The following is a 16,868-nucleotide window of genomic DNA, read 5'->3' as shown; positions in this document are numbered from 1 at the left end:
CTTCTTTTAAGGAATTGATGGAATTGGTTTAGTTATTAAATGAAACAGCTTTTGAATTGGAAAGTCCTACTTGTGCTGCATTTGTACTGTAGAATGGTGGTAGATAGGTAAAAAGGGGGATACAGAACTTTCAGGTACCTAATGACAAATTGAAAATACATAAAATACTAAAAATGTACAATTTCTATTAATGACATAACAATAAAAAGCTCAGAAAGATCTACAGCTTATTAGAGGTAATGGATACCATAAAAACATGTAACAATCATGCAAAATGAAGTGTTGACACCACACCAAGAACATCAAGAGTCTAGTGAAAAACACTGATGCATTTCAACTTACATATAGTATATGTCTTCTTCAAGTGATTACTCTTTATGATGATTTCTGCAATAATATATACTATATTGCCAAAAGTATTGGGACACCCCTCCAAATGATTGGATTCAGGTGTTCCAATTACCTCCATGGCCACAGGTGTATAAAATCAAGCACCTAGGCATGCAGACTGCTTCAACAAACATTTGTGAAAGAATGGGTCGCTCTCAGGAGCTCATTGAATTCAAGCATGGTACGGTGATAGGTTGCCACCTGTGCAATAAGTCCATTGTGAAACTTCCTTTCTGCTTTCCTTTCTGCTAAATATTGCACGGTCAACTGTTAGTAGTTAGTAGTATGATAACAAAGTGGAAGCAACTGGGAACAACAACAACTCAGCCATGAAATGGTAGGCCACGCAAAATGACAGAGTGCGGTCACTGCATGCTGAAGTGCACAGTGTACAGAAATCGCCAACTGTCTGCAGAGTCAATAGCTAAAGACCTCTAAACTTCACGTGGCCTTCAGATTAGCACAACAACAGTGCATAGAGAGCTTCATGGAATGGGTTTCCATGGCCAAGCAGCTGCATCCAAGCCTTATATCACCACATGCAATGAAGCATCGGATGCAGTGGTGAAAAACATGCCGGCACTGGACTCTATGTGGAGATGTGTTCTCTGGAGTGACGATTTAACGCTTCTCTGTCTGGCAATCCAATGGACGTGTCTGGGTTTAGCGGTTGCCAGGAGAACAGTACTTGTCTGACTGCATTGTGCCAAGTGTAAAGTTTGGTGGAGGAACGATTATGGTGTGGGATTGTGTTTCAGGGGTTGGGCTTAGCCCCCTAGTTCCAGTGAAGCGAGATATTAAAGCGTCAGCATACCAAGACATTTTGGACAATTTTATGCTCCCAACTTTGTGGGAACAGTTTGGGAATGGCCCCTCCCTGTTCCAACATGACTGCACACCAGTGCACACAGCAAATAAAGACATGGATGAGCCCGTTTGGGGTGGAGGAACTTGACTGGCCTGCCTGACCTCAACCCAATAGAACACCTTTTGGGATGAATTAGAGTGGAAACTGTAAACTAGGCCTTCTCGTCCAACATCAGTACCTGACCTCACAAATGCACTTCTGGAAGAATTGTTAAACATTCCCATAGACACACTCCTAAGCCCTGTGGACAGCCTTCCCAGAAGAGTTGAAGCTTTTATAGCTGCAAAGGGTGGGCCAACACAATATTGAACCCTACGGATTAAGACTGGGATGCCATTAAAGTTCATGCGCGTAAAGGCAGGTGTCCCAATACTTTTGGCAATATAATGTACATACAAATAAAAAAAAAACAATAAAGAAAAAGACAACACTTAAAGTCCTCTAAAAGAAGAGAATAAATCTGGGTTTTAGACTAACACGCATTGGATGTATAGCATCAAAACACAAAATGGAGGCTGAGTGTCTCGAGGGGGCGCTCTCCACAGGTCCACAATAAGCACAAGGGATATAGCACGGCCATAAGGGAATATGAGAAACCTGTAGAGATTAAGTATATTCAACTGATAGGTACTCATGTCAAAAAACCACAAGTTTGTATAGTACCACCATCAATATATTATCTAAATCAAAACAGGCCTGGCCAAAACACTCTCGTGAATCATATTGGAGATGATGTATACTTCAGCTTCACAGTTCCCAAAGGGAAGAAATATAATTCCCCTAGGGAAAAAAAAATCAATATCCAGCTTCATTAAAAAGGGTATCAAACCTTTTCCTAAATCTTAAAGCCTATTAATTATAACATAGCTTACCAGAAATAAGACAATGCAGTTACCAACATGCTCCCCCAGAAAGTCAAAATGGACTCTCCAAACACAAAAGGAAGGAGACTGGGGAAGACTCTATGTCAGGAACATGTTGCCTGCTGTCAGACTAAGACTTTTTGTTTGGCTAATAAATTTGTACATAGGCAAAAGCGTAGAAGGCAGATTGCTCATTTTCTCCTACGTATGAGTACTCGTGCATGCACACTTGCGCACAGACATGCGTACACTGCTGACAAGTGGCCTATTTAAACTTTAACCCTGTATTAGTCCTGTGCTTTATGGTCTTCAGGCTTATATTCATGATCCAGTTCTGATGTGCATCTGTGATCCTGTTACCAACCAGGTTTCTGCTGTGTCCTTGCTCTTGGATTATCCCTACCTGTTCATGTTTGCTGTCTGCCTCTGTTACTCAATCCAGCCCGGGCTACTGACCAAGCTTCTGTCCAATAATTCTGTACCTTGATGCCTGATTGTTGCCGACCTCTGGATGCTGATTCGTGTACATCATGGTGTACGCCATTACTGAACTTTGTACTATCACAGTGCATCACCAGCTGTATCTCTGCCCTTCAGACACCAGAGCTTTCTCAATTTTCTGTTTACATCGCCTACACCCTGGCACTTGTGCCTTTCTTTTACCCCTGCAGTCTCTGTCTCACTATCCAGGGCTGCTCAGATGGGAACTGTGCAAGAGGCCACCCTCGTCATCTCAGGTTCCGCATACAAAAATGTGACACTCTATATAAATATATAGGTATTAAGTCACATGACGTTCAATGGCCAATTCTGTGGAGGAACTATGGCGCCAAAAGTAGCACATTCTAATGTCCCCATAAAGATGATTATCCCCTCAGAGGACCATTGAAGGAGACTCACTGTCTCCAATATGTCCCCCCGCTGGTGAGCTATGACATCACTTCTGGATATACACAGGAGGGAGCCACGGCCATGATGGAAAAAGGCAACACAAGGCTGCCAGCTAGATGGAAGGGCAAACAAAAAGGAAAACCAAGTGCTAACCCGCATAAAAGGTCCGTGGGGATGTCTACAGAGGAAAAAACCTCTGCCTCAGATGTAAAAGGAAAGGGGCCTAAGGATGGCCATAGACATGGAGTGACCAGCCAATGTGGAATTCCACCCAAAAAGCTTTTCAAGTTTTGGCCAAATTGGATAAGGGTTAGAACCTCTGTCAGGTTTTTAATCTGTGTGTGTCCCACTTAGACAGAAAGTGAAATGTCCCAAATGTTAGGGAAAATACTCCCTTTTGACAGCTGTTACTGGAACAGGACTATCGATTGGGAGATTTCTCCTCACCATATGCTTCAGTGGCAATTGTAAAATGTAAAATTGGCAAAAATAGTCACTATGACAAATGAGAGAGTGATTCTGCAAATGTGGAGAGCAAGACAGCAATAAAGCCTAACAATATATCCTTTTCCAGTATACCTAAAACTAGAAAAAGGATGGAATGAGTCAAGCTGATAACAAATGGATTGGAAATTATCCTATATCTCCGGACTGCTTCCCACCTATGCAGCCATTTTCAAGCCAATCAGTCCTGAAGGAAACTTTGGTTGGTTAGAATCATTTTCTCCAGCTGATTTCTGTTCATTGAGATATTTTAATGCCAGAGGTGTCTCTACAGTACATAAATATGTACAGTGTGCCATGGTGACTGTACTTGTTTTTGCCGCAATGCTGCACATGACTAACCTAAAGTGGACATGTTCTGAATAATTTAAATGTATAAATAATATTGCAACCAACTCTATAAACTTATTTTTAATAGATGATAAACTACAGTGACTATATGCTAGTCCAGAATAATCAGAATTCAGTTTATTTTGATCATATCTGTTAAAAATTGAAATATGCTTGAAATATGCTTGGTTGTTATGGGCTCCCGTATTTTGCATATTTATTGAACATTGCACTGACTGAATATATATTGTAGTCATTTATAAATGTAAATATTATCCCCAATCCATCCACTAGGTCATGCTCCCCGCTGCATGTGGCACATGGTTCTACCCATTGTTCCGTAGATGTGGATGGAGAAACTCTGTGCTCTGTGACATGTGACGAGGGTCATGTTCTTCACTCCATCAGTAAGACAGGGCATAAAGTCTTACAGGTAAGGCTTCAGTTATTAATTTTTTTATGTTTAAAAGCTACAGCCTACTGTAAGTGATTCTGTTCTGGCTGAAAACATTTCTAAGGTAACAACAGTGTTAAAGTGCAGGAACCTGTGTTATTCATTAAAGCTGATCTCTGGGCATAAAATCTTTGATCTAATTATATTCCACAAAGGATATAAGCCCACTTTGTGTGCACCAGGTGCTTTTGAAAACCCAGGTATTACATTGTAAAAGTAGTGGTGACATCATCACTGTGCTACCCATAGTCTGTGCAGAGAGAAGAGCTGTGGGAGGGACCCAGAAGCCCCACCCACTAGAGACTGCCTGCAGGAAACTACAGAAGGAGGTGGAGACAAGACCAGTCAACCAGGGCAAGGAGAGAGAGCAGCAGCGACCAGTCTTTATTACAGGAAGCTCCTCTACTGAGGGAAGATTTCTCACTGGATTACTACACAGGTCTGGAAAAAATACAAAAAGCACCCCAAGATATTTAGACAATATTTGCTTATGCCCGAGTTAAGCTTTAAACTGGCTTGGGTGTGACCCAGGGTATAAGCAATATCTCTGCTGAGCCTTTGATTGTGGATTTAAATCTAAATGGGGTCAATTCACTAAAGGTTACCGCATGAAATAACATGATCACGTGACTCATTTGCATAAATTGTCACATGCGATAACAAAATGTCCAATTCACAAAAAAAAAAAAAAAAGATTCTGTGGTATTTAATGCAAAATTTAAAATGTGTTGGTAAATACCACAAAAAAACCATGCGGCAAGCTGTTAAGTCCAATTCACAAACAGAACAGAAAGTAAAAAAAGATGCAATATTTATCACCAGGGTTTTGCTGGCGGTCTTACATGCGGTATTTTTTCAGATGCAGTGAGAGGTCCCCCCCCAACCCCTAGGGGTCTGCCATAGATATAAAGTTGAATCCCATGCCATTTTTATTTTTAAAAATGGTGTGGGGTACCCCCCAGATCCATACTAGACCAAAAATCCCTTAGGATTGTGAGGGCACGCCATTTTCTTTTTAAATTTTGGTGTAGGGTTACCTCAAAATCCATACCAGACCTAAGGGCCGTTTTTTTTTAAATTTTGGTGTGGGGTTTTCCTTAAAATCCATACCAGACCCAAAGAGCCTGGTATCGATGGGGGGAGCCCCACACTTTTTTTTTTCATCATTTGTAATTGCTGGCATGTTTTGTTTTCTTTCAGCTGTCAGTGGGGCACCCTCTAACACCTGATGAGTTATCCGTTCTTAAGGATGCCGCAGATGGCTTCCTTAACATCCATCTACTGTCCGATATGAAAAATATGAAAATATCGCTAATTATCTCAATACATATATTTTGCTGCAATAGTTATTTACCTCAACATTTTTAGTAAATTGCACATTTGCAAAAAAATTACTGCATGCTTTATGTTACCACAATTTTTCAGTCGTTATTAACTCTTAGCGAATTGACTCCATTATGTCATTGAAGACATTTTCCTTAAAGTGATACTAAACACACACACAGTTTAATTTACATTATCCCTGCTCCTTCTGTATATGGATGATGGCACTGTAATTATTTTAATAAAAAGTACATTTTTTCCTAATCAATATACAGCTGTCACATGATTGTCTTGTCTGCAGGGAAACACTAGCAGGAGGAGCTTCTAGTCCTCTGCTACTGATCATAAGTTAAAAAAATAATCAATAAACAGTTTTAAATCATCATACAATAAATATTTGAAATCAAATGTCTATTATATTTTGGCAATAACATAGTGTGGGACAGGGGCGGACTGATCATTTGGAAACTCGGGCACTGCCCGAGGGCCTGGGGTCAGTAGGGGGCACCGTGAGATGCCCCTGGTACCTTTTTCATAGGCTTTTTTGAGTTTGGGCAAGGACACAGGGGCCCCATGATCCCCTATTGCCCGGGGGCCCCATGAATTGTCAATCCGCCCCTGGTGTGGGAAGATTTCTGTCAATCACAAGCTGTGTCAGGACTCTCCAGCCTGTATCTTAGAATAGCAGGGAGGTGAAGCCTCTACCAATCTAATAATATAATATCTCACTCCATTGTATTTAGTTGGTTAGTGGGGAAGGAGGAGGAGGGAGGTTGTGGGCTGTCATTTACCACTGTGCATACACCCACATATGTGACTCCATAGTCACATGGGCTGCTCAGAAGTTATAGGGAGGAAATTCTCAATGTAGAAATATGCTGACAACTGAGTATGTGCAGTAGCTGCCAACACTGCTCTGCAAAATCCTCAACTGCAGTGGGGACATGGACAGGAGGGGGAGAAAGAAAACAGAAGGATCAACCGGGTTTTTTGCAGAATACAGAAAATTATACCTATAATGACTGAGTGGGTATAAATAACATGTAATACAGCATTTATTGATAGTTTTTAATGGTGTGAGTTTAATGACACTTTAACTTCATGCCCCAGGAATGCAGCAGGTAAGAGAAAATCTCTCCAAAGTGAGGTGAAATCCCTTCCTAGACAGCTGTCACTGCAAGAGGAGTTTCTTTTGGAAAATTTCTTTCCCACTTCCCATTCCAGTGACAACCTTAAAAAATGTAATTTATTACTTTCTGTGCCTATGACAATAGTCACCAGGACAAATGGGAATAGTCACAGCAGAGTTACAGACAGAAATAAAAACCTGACTGGGGTTTCAACACTTTACACTTTGATACATTTTACACTTGACTATTTGAAACGTGTTACATCAATAGAATAGTGCACTTTCTTTTTGGGAAACACTGTTTGCATATGAAATACTGAGCCATCAGGACACACTTTAGACAGCCTTTGCTGAACAGAACATCCCTCCAAGTGTCTAAAAACTTAATTTGTCCCACAATCTTATTGTCTTTAATAATTACAGTATTCTTTTCTAATTTTTTTCAGGCTGCAGTGCTTAAATGTTCTTATGGAAAATGGAATTTGAAGGTAACATGTGAACGTCTGGATTGTGGAGTCCCCCCTTCATCACTTGTATTTCATGCCAGTTTTTATTGCCCTGAAGGTACAGGCTTATGGAAAAAGTGTTTTTTTACCTGCCTGCCTCCTGCAAAATTCCAAGGTAAGTTATGTAGAGATTTGTAAAAGCCGGAGCTAAAAAATGTAGAACAAACAAAAACAACTATAAGCTCCATAGGGGGCACTAAAACCGCATCTCCAATAAAAAAATGTAAAATGCTGTGTGCAAAATACCCTTAAAAAACCTATAACATATATAATGCAATCTGTGAAATCTATATGCATGAGAAACCATCAAATAAATACAATAATGTGTGAATTTACATCAAATACATATAATAAAGTCCATAGGTGACAACACATGACCTCAAATTACAAAGTCTCTATACACAAAAGTGCTCAGTGCTCAGTCTCCTTCATGACAGGATATCCACATTTCACCCAGTGATATGGTAAATTTACATAACTCACCAGACGAATGTGATCTCTTTAATTAAAAAGAAGGTCTACTGCGCTTGTTGGTATCACAATAAAAGCAAGCTCAGCCTGTGGTGATGTCTCCAGTTTTCCTATTTACTCCACAGAAACCACATCGGAACCCAAGGATAAAAGTTTATATAGTGTAGTATTTATTTATAAAATCAACAGAATAAAACAAAGTAAAAATCTCACAAGATTATGTGCCTAAATACCGGCACTAAGTATAACAGCGAGTAGTCCTACAACGCTGACGCTGTCATGTGTGCACCACCTAATGTGGCTTGCATTGTGACTAGCAGGAAGTACCGTGACCAGAAGTCAGCGAACAGAAGTCCCGCCTCTAACACGTTTTCGTCATTCTGACTTCATCAGGAGCTGTGTAAAGTGGTTAGGTGTGGCATTGCACCTGGGCAGGACCTAACCTTGAAGTTGGATATATTGAGGGAGATTTACTAAAACCAGTGCACACAGAATCTGATGCAGATGTGTATAGTAACCAAGCAGCTTCTAACTTCAGCTTGTTCAGTTAAGTAAAACCTGGAAGTGTATTGGTTTGTATGCATAGCTGCACCAGATTCTGTGTGTACCAGTTTAAGTAAATCACCCCATTGAGTTGTTCATAAGTAAGTGAAATCATGTCCAGAAGCAAACACAAATGAGTGTCTGGTAAAAGCAGCCTCTACTGGTGCCTGCTCTAGGGCAGGGCTTTTATGGAATAATTTAAAGTGACACTAAACTTTGGCTTAACAAAATACAAATTCTATTCATGTATGTATTCTTAACTTGGAATAGTCCTTTCCTTTGCTCTCAGCCTCCCCTAAATCTCCAAATTCCTTCGAAAATTATTTTGTTGCCATGATTTGACTTCCTGTTAGAGCTTGGCTACGTTCATTCTCCAGGGTCCTACTGTAGGAACATAGCCAATCTCTCGTGATCTCTGCTGAGATGGACTATGAACTATAGACTATGGGGACTATGGCATTTGTAATGTGCATGTTCAAGGGAAAAGGAGAGGATCAGGAGCTCACAGAGGACATTACAAAATCACAGAAGGAAACAATTCAATGAAAAATAGATTACAGGGCCATTAAGTAATGTGAATATATTTGGTTGTATTTTTTTATTTGCAGAATAAGGACATTGTTTAGTGTCATTTTAAATCATCCAACAGGTTTGCTATGTTTTCTCCTATCCACTTCCTTCCTACATTTTGTATGAGAGCACTGTGACAGTAAAACGTATTGTAAAATTGTCACAGTCAGTAGAAGAATGCTGATTATCCTTTAAAATGTTCTCTGAATCCTAAATACAATGACCATTTTTGTTTTGTGGTGGGTGAATGTTTAAAGGAGATAAAAAGCTGACCTCTTTTCTCCTGATTACAGGAATGAATCAGTGGGTGACCTGTATGTGGGATGGTCTTTGGTCTCTCCCTGAGGGTTACTGCAAGATTGAATGTGATGCTCCAACACCCATTCCTCATGCAAAGCTCATCACAAGTCGCTGCCAACTGGGTAGCCATGATGTGGGATCAACGTGCAGATACAGGTGTAAGCCAGGCTACCATGTAGCAGAAGCACCAGAGCAACGGCATAGGAGGTTAAAGTTATTGTGTGCTTGTCTAAATTTACTACTAGCAGATGTTTTGTGTCCTTTAAACAGTGCCTTCTGTGTCTTTGTCTTCATCATGGTCACAATGTTTTGTTTTCTCTTTCTTTCAGACTTCTCTTACACTCTTTTTAGTTACTGTCTTTTTCATACTCTTCTCTATCAGTCATTTACATTCATAGAACCTCTGATTTTTCATTACATTGACTCTAAAGGGAACGTGTGAACTTTTTGTTAATATTTTTTGGTCAGGACCTAAAGGGTTAGCACACCTTAATAAAAAAAAACACATTAAGCAGTCATACTACACCAAAGCAGTGTTTCTCAACTATTTTCCAGTCAAGGCACCCTTTAAAATTATGGACAATTTCGAGGCACCTAATAGTTTTACATATTGCAGCAGCATCCACACATGTAGGTCACTCAACATTAGGGATAATCTATAGTTGCAAACCAAACCAAACGGTGCCCAAGGTTGTAATGTTGCACATTGAAAATCTATAGCATTGTGTAATAAAAAATCAGGCTTGATCCACCCAGTGGCTTTTACACATACACTATATTGCCAAAAGTATTGGGACACCTGCCTTTACATGCACATGAACATTAATTGTATCCCAGTCTTAGTCCGTAGGGTTCAATATTGAGTTGGCCCACCCTTTGCAGCTATAACAGCTTCAACTCTTCTGGGAAGGATGTCCACAAGGTTTAGGAGTGGTCTATGGGAATGTTTGACCATTCTTCCAGAAGTACATTTGTGAGGTCAGGCACTGATGTCGGATGAGAAGGCCTGGCTTGCAGTCTCCGCTCTAATTCAACCCAAAGGTGTTGAGGTCAGGACTCTGTGCAGGCTAGTCAAGTTCCTCCACAACAAACTCACTCATCCATGTCTTTATGGATCTTTCTTTGTGTACTGGAGCGCAGCCAAGTTGGAACAGGAAGGGGCCATCCCCAAACTGTTCCACAAAGTTGGGAACATGAAATTGTCCAAAATGTCTTGACATGCTGACACCTTAAGGGTTCCCTTCACTGGAACTAGGGGGCAAGCTCAGCCCCTGAAAAACATCCCCACACCATAATCCCCCGTTCACCAATCTTTACACTTGGCACAATGCAGTCAGGCAAGTACCGTTCTCCTTGCAATCACCAAACCCAGACACATCCATCTGATTGCCAGACAGAAAAGCGTGATTCGTCACTCCAGATAACACATCTCCACTGCTCTAGAGTCCAGTACTTTACAACACTGCATCCGACGCTTTGCATTGCACTTGGTGATGTAAGGCTTGGATGAAGCTGCTCAGCCATGGAAACCCATTCCATGAAGTTCTCTACACAGTGTTGTTGTGCTAACCTGAAGGTCACATGAAGTTTGGAGGTCTTTAGCTATTGACAGACAGTTGGCGACATTTGCACACTGTGCGCTTCAGCATGTGCTGACCCCGCTCTGTCATTTCACATGGCCTACCACTTCTTGGCTGACTTGCTGTTGTTCCCACTTGCTTCCACTTTGTCCTACCAGTAACAGTTGACCGTGGAATATTTAGTACCTAGGAAGTGTCACGGATGGACTTATTGCACAGGTGGCATCCTATCACAGCACCACGCTTGATTTCACTGAGCTTCTGAGAGCGACCCATTCTTTCACAAATGTTTTTAGAAGCAGTCTACATGCCTAGGTTCTTGATTTTATACACCTGTGGCCATGGAGGTGATTGGAACACCTGAATTCAATGATTTGGGGGGCTGTCTCAATACTTTTAGTGTATTTTGGACAATTTGTAATTTTGTCAAGGCACCCCTGAAGAACCTAGAATGCACTCTAGGGTGCATAGGCATCCTGGTTGAAAAAAGGCTTTGTTATGCTATTTAGATTTTTCAGCCATGCCTCTTTGGTTACATACCTGTGGACCTTATCCATTATAAGAGCCACTGCTTTGCATGACTCTGTCCATCTTCTTTTAGGGGCAAATCAGCCCTCAGGATGAATTCCCTTGGTTTTACAGGAGGGAGTATCCTCCTGTTCCTAAGGACTGTGCATGTACATAGTCACTAAGCTCATCTGCTTGGACAGGAGAGAGATCGCACACTGCACATGCACTGTCCTGGGGAAAAGAATGGAGCTCCCTCTTATAATACTAGGGGGCACTCATCCTAATGGATGTCGGAAGATTGGAAATGAAACCATGTAAAGCAATGACAGTTTTTTGGCAAGCTTCTGTTATCACAGATGAGGTCCTCAGATATATTACTAGAGGAGAAGCATGGTTGTACGATCTAATTAGCAGAGCGTGGTGCTATGGTGTAGTGTTACTGCATAGTGCATACCTCCCAACTTTGGAACACCTAGGAATAGAGAAGACATGCAGAAAAGTTTAGTGCAGCAAAAACAGGCATTGCTAAAATACGCTGCATATTGAGGTGGCCTAAAGGAGCTGGTTAAATAGGGCTTTGGCCTACATATGGTATACACACACAATACTCCTACACTTATATAAAAAAAAATCCTGCCATGTATACACTCAGATACAGTCAGGGGCTGAGGAATACTTTGTTGCTAGTACTAAACAAAGTATACTTAGTCCCCCTTCACATCAAAAGCCCCCCCCCCTTCACATCAAAATCCCCCCTTTACATGAGGAGTCCCCCTTCACGCCAGGTGTCTCCTCTTCACATCAGAGTCCCCCCTTTCACAACAAAGTTCCCTCCTTCACATTATGAGTCCCCCCTTTACATTGGAAGACCCCCCCAAATCAGGAGTCACCTCCTTATATGACCAGTTCCTCCCTTCACATCAGAGTCCCCTCTTCAAATCAGGAGTCCTACCTTCACATGAGGAGTCCCCCTTTTTCATATCAGGAGTCCCCCCCTTCACATCAGAAATCCCCCCTTTCAAATCAGAGCCCCCTGATCCTTCACAACAGACTGCCCCCTTTACATCAGGACACCAATCCCTTACATTAGGTGCCCTCCTTTCACATCAGAGTCCCCTTTTACATCAGTAGTCCCCCCTTACATCACCGGCAGTCCCTTCTTATATCAGAGCCTCACTTACATCAGGATCTCCCTACTTAGCATCAAGAGTCCTCCTTTAACATCAGGAGTCCCCCTTTACCCTTTACATCAAGCGCCCCCCTTACATCAGGAGCTCCATTTTTAGAATCTACAGTCCTCCTTTAGCATCAGAGCCCCGCCTTTACATCAGGAGTCTCTCTTTACATCAAGAGTCTACCTTTACATCAGAAATCCTCTTCACATCAGCAGTGGTCCTTTAAACCAGCAGCCTTCCTTACATCAAGGGCCCCCCTTTACATCAGGAGTCACCATTTACATCAGAGGTCCACCCTTCACATCAGAGTTCCCCTTAACATCAGTATTGGCCATTTAAATTAAGAGTCCCCTTTACACCAGGAGCCCTCCTATGATCAAGGGCCCTCTTTACATCAGGAGCCCACCCTTACATCAGGAGTGCCCCCCTTCATCTCAAAGTTCCCCTTCATATTAGGAGTGGCCCACATTACATCAGTAGCTGCTACTTAAAGCTGATCCCCACCTTTTGATATACTTTACAGTTTGTTTGGGCCAGCTTGGAGAGGCGGGCTGATGATGTCGCAACCTCTGACTCGCCCAAACCAGAAGAAGCTTTGTATTCATTGATAGAATACACCGCTTTCTCTGAATGCCTGAGCACCGCTGTGATAGGCTCTACTGTGTTCTGGGTCTGTGAGTGGAAGTCTCAGCTCAAACCTGGAACACAGTGCAGTATGCAGTATATAGCCGCTGCTATATACAGTTATACCGCACATCCATTGGCCTAACAGGTTAGTGAGGGACATAGTTCGTTTGGGCCAAGCTGGCCCAAGCAAACTATGTAAAGTATAGCAAAAGGTGGAGATCAGCTTTAACATCAAGTGACCCCTTTACATCAGAAGCCTTACCCCCCCCCCATCCATCAGTAGCCCCCTACTTAAAAACAGGACTCCCCCTTTACTTCATCAGTGGTACTTTAGATCAAGAGCTTCCCTTACATCAAAGACCCCCTTTAAATTAGGAGTCAAACTTTACATCAGGAGTCCCCTTTACATCACAAGTCCTGCTACAGCTGGCGTCTCCTTCTTCACATCAGGAGTCCACTATTTATAAGCAGTCCCCCCTATACATCAGCCCCCCCTTACATCAGGAGCTTCCTACTTAGCATCAAGAGTACCCATTTCACATCAGTGTCCCTCTTTACTTTAGCAGTCACATCCTAACATCAGGAGTACCCTCTTCAAATTAGGATCCCCCTTTACATTAGTAACCCCTTACTTAATATTCAGAGTCTCGCTTTACATCAGAGTCCATCTTTACGTCAGGAGTTCCCCTTACATCACAAGTTCCCCCCTTCACATCAGATGTCCTCCTTTATATCCGGCACCCCCACTTATATCAAAAGCCCTCCTTTACACATTTACATCAGGAACTCCACTTTACATCAGGAGTCCACCTTTATGTCAGAGTTTTCCTTCATATCAGCACTGGCCATTTAAATCATGACAAGCCCCCTATTCACATACCTTATACACCAGCTGATCTTCCAATCCATGAAGTGTACTCTATCATTCTAATATGGAAGTACTCAGAAGTCCTGAAAATGCAGCCATTTAATAAAGGTCTGGTACTGTCACTTGACAGTATCAGAACATCCCGATTGGCTGCATTTGCTGGGCATTTGATTGGTTACACTTTACAATAGTATATTAAACTTACTGAACTGCAGGATTGGCTGCAAAACATTTCAGTTGTCATTTCCTCTGCCTTGTGCCACTGTTCAGGAGAACAGTGAGAGGGGCAGTGGAGGTGATGCAGGATACTTTTCAGCTGTGTGGGGCTGTTGGATTTATGTTAAAACCTGGGACAATTCTGCAAAAACTAGGACTGTTGGGAAGTATGCATAGTGTGTTTATTTTTGTTTAGGTGTACTAACCTGTTAAAGAATAAAACAAATATAGAGCTATATCTGCTGTGCTCTTTTTCAGTTACCCACAGTGCTCAGGGATTCCCTTGTTGTGTGGTAAATGTTTATTAATACAAGAAGAAATGTATACTGTATATAGTAGAATACAATAAAACATGTAGAAATAAAAATAATTTAAATAAAATTGATCCATAGCTGGCATTTAACATGACATGGCAACAAACATAATCTGGTCACCAAATCTGACACATTTTGTTGAAATGATTGGTGCAGGGTCTTGTATTCCCAAGCTTTAAATTTCACACACAAATTATTTGAAGAAGCATGCGCTGAGCAAAGAGTGGATGGACCAAACTTCAGACAGTTTTATCTTATAATAACAAATAGTTATCTATAAAAGTTATTTTTTTCTGTGGGCACCATTATATGCATTCTACCTCTCTGAACCAAGCTTTCTTATGTATAGTGATGATCAAATCAAGAAAGTTGTCAGTTCACCAAATTCTGATACTCCAATTTTAGCCTGCTGATATTTCTCATCTGCAGAGAATCACTCAAATCAGGACCCATATCAGGAAGTGAAGGGAAATCTCCCCAGCAGGACACAGGAGCAAAAAATAATCTTATTGGGATTTTAACCTTCAAAGTATAACTAAAGGCAAAACCTTTTTAGTTATCAATAGAGTGGAGAGACATTAGAACACATGTCAGGTTTGTATCGCTTTCCAGGGCCCCCTTAGGGAAGTTCACCTTTTCTATTTATCCTGTTTATTGTTTAGACCAAGAGAGAAAGTAAAACAAAATTCCAAATTATGAGTTGTCACCAGAACAGGAATAGAAGTGAAATCTTCCAATTGGCACACAAGTTCTGGTGACCTTGAAGACAACTAATGATTTCCAAGAGATTTCCTCTTCCTGTTTTGGTGAAGAGCAAGGAAGCAAAGGGAAATCTTCCAAATTTGACACAGATTGCAAAAAACTGACAAGGGTTATAACCCTTGTCTTCTGTAGACAAAATTTAAAATGTTTTGCCTCTAGTTCTATTTTAAAGTTTTGGAATAACATATACTTTAAAGTGAAATAACATGCCCCCTTTGACTCCCATGCTAGAATGTGGAAGGACAAATAAAGAAGAGGTTGGGTTGAATGGCAGAGTGTAGAATGTGGATGAAGAATGTTAAAATTCTGCCTCAAACAAATTCCTTTTTACAGTAGACAATATATTTTTACTTTTATTCACTGCAGAAGGAACTGATTTTATCAGTATTATAGAAACAAACAGTCATCTCATAGGAGGCTTAGTGTATCTACCAATGACAGTTCTATATTCTCAAAGCAATTATGTAATCGTGTTTTTGTATGCTAAGTATTTCTCACCTTTCTCTATCACATCTGCACTCTACACAAATTTAATATTTCAAACCTACTTCCATCTCTTCCAGGCTAACAACTGTTAGAATTTATGACTGATGATAACACATTAACACTTATATAGTGATTTTTTTCTAAAACTGAACTTTTGCTTACTTGTACAGTAACGCAAATAACTTATCTCATCCACCTCTCAAGCCAACTGTGTATGTGTCATATTTAATTTCTTATTTATTTATGAATTATGTTCTCATTTCTGTCAGTTGCACTAATGAAACTTGAATCACAAGGGCTTGATAACATATAGTTAATTCTGTGGATTTCTTCATTACTGAATTGTTAAAGATTTATGTAGCCAAAATACCTCCTGGACTCTCTAAGCCTTTGTTCTTGACCCAGTTATTAGTTACTTTGTCTGAAGATGAACAGTCAAAGAAAATCTAAAGTAAAAGAATGTATAAAATGAGTGAAAAATGTTTTTGTTCAAACAAATTTGCCAGCAAGAGCACTTACAGTCTGCTGAGTCTTTAACTAGAGTACACTGTATAAAAAAAGTCTGAGATGAGTCCTGTCCTACAGAATATGTATCACTTGCTTGGAGGCCTAACTAATACTCGGTGTGTACTATATATATGTATTAATAAAAGATTTCAGCATTTATCTGGATGCCTATAGACACTAGTGGGTAGTTTGTCATGAGGACCTGATCTGAGTGATCTTTGGCATGAATAGGGATGAGTTCTCAATAAAGAGAATAATTCAGCCCAGCCTGACATTTTTGTTGAGTTAATTAAACTGGAAGGAGGAAAAGAAGAGCAGTGAGGGCAGAGGATGGCCAGATTCTCCAGTTAGCAAAGATTTTCCAACCTGTGATTGATGTTTCTCTGGACATTGACCTGCTAGCAACTGCCTTGCCAGGTTGACTGAACATTATTGTTACCTGATATGACTGAATGGTCATCCCATATCAGTTGGCAGCTTTAGCCAACATTATATATTTGTAAACATAGTTATGTAGCACCGTTCTAGGTAGGTTGCTAGGATGTACATAGTCTAGTTTAGTATAATGTGGTCTCCTGTTTAACAGGTAGAAGGTAAAACATAGCAGCTTCCCTGCTTAACAGAAAGCTACAATTGTTTAGTGAGAGCTCCTGTGTGGCTACTGCTGTGATTTTCTCCACT

General features: G+C 40.8%; 1 protein-coding gene across 1 annotated transcript in view; it reads left to right on the top strand.

Annotated features, from left to right (window-relative positions):
* The window catches only part of PAPPA2 (pappalysin 2), a 312,074-nt gene that overhangs the window by 235,451 nt on the left and 59,755 nt on the right, over window positions 1-16,868 (top strand). The window contains exons 15-17 of the mRNA XM_089676331.1: window positions 4,141-4,279; window positions 7,199-7,373; window positions 9,136-9,349. Of these exons, the coding sequence (XP_089532457.1) occupies window positions 4,141-4,279; window positions 7,199-7,373; window positions 9,136-9,349 (528 nt within the window). The remainder of the gene's footprint in view (window positions 1-4,140; window positions 4,280-7,198; window positions 7,374-9,135; window positions 9,350-16,868) is intronic.

This window comes from Staurois parvus, unplaced genomic scaffold (genome assembly GCF_062004578.1).
Source record: "Staurois parvus isolate SC_StPar_1 unplaced genomic scaffold, SC_StPar_1.0 ptg000166l, whole genome shotgun sequence".
Classification (NCBI taxonomy): Eukaryota; Metazoa; Chordata; class Amphibia; order Anura; family Ranidae; genus Staurois; species Staurois parvus.
Note: the sequence above shows the minus strand (reverse complement) of the source record. Positions and strands in the feature narration are given on the sequence as shown.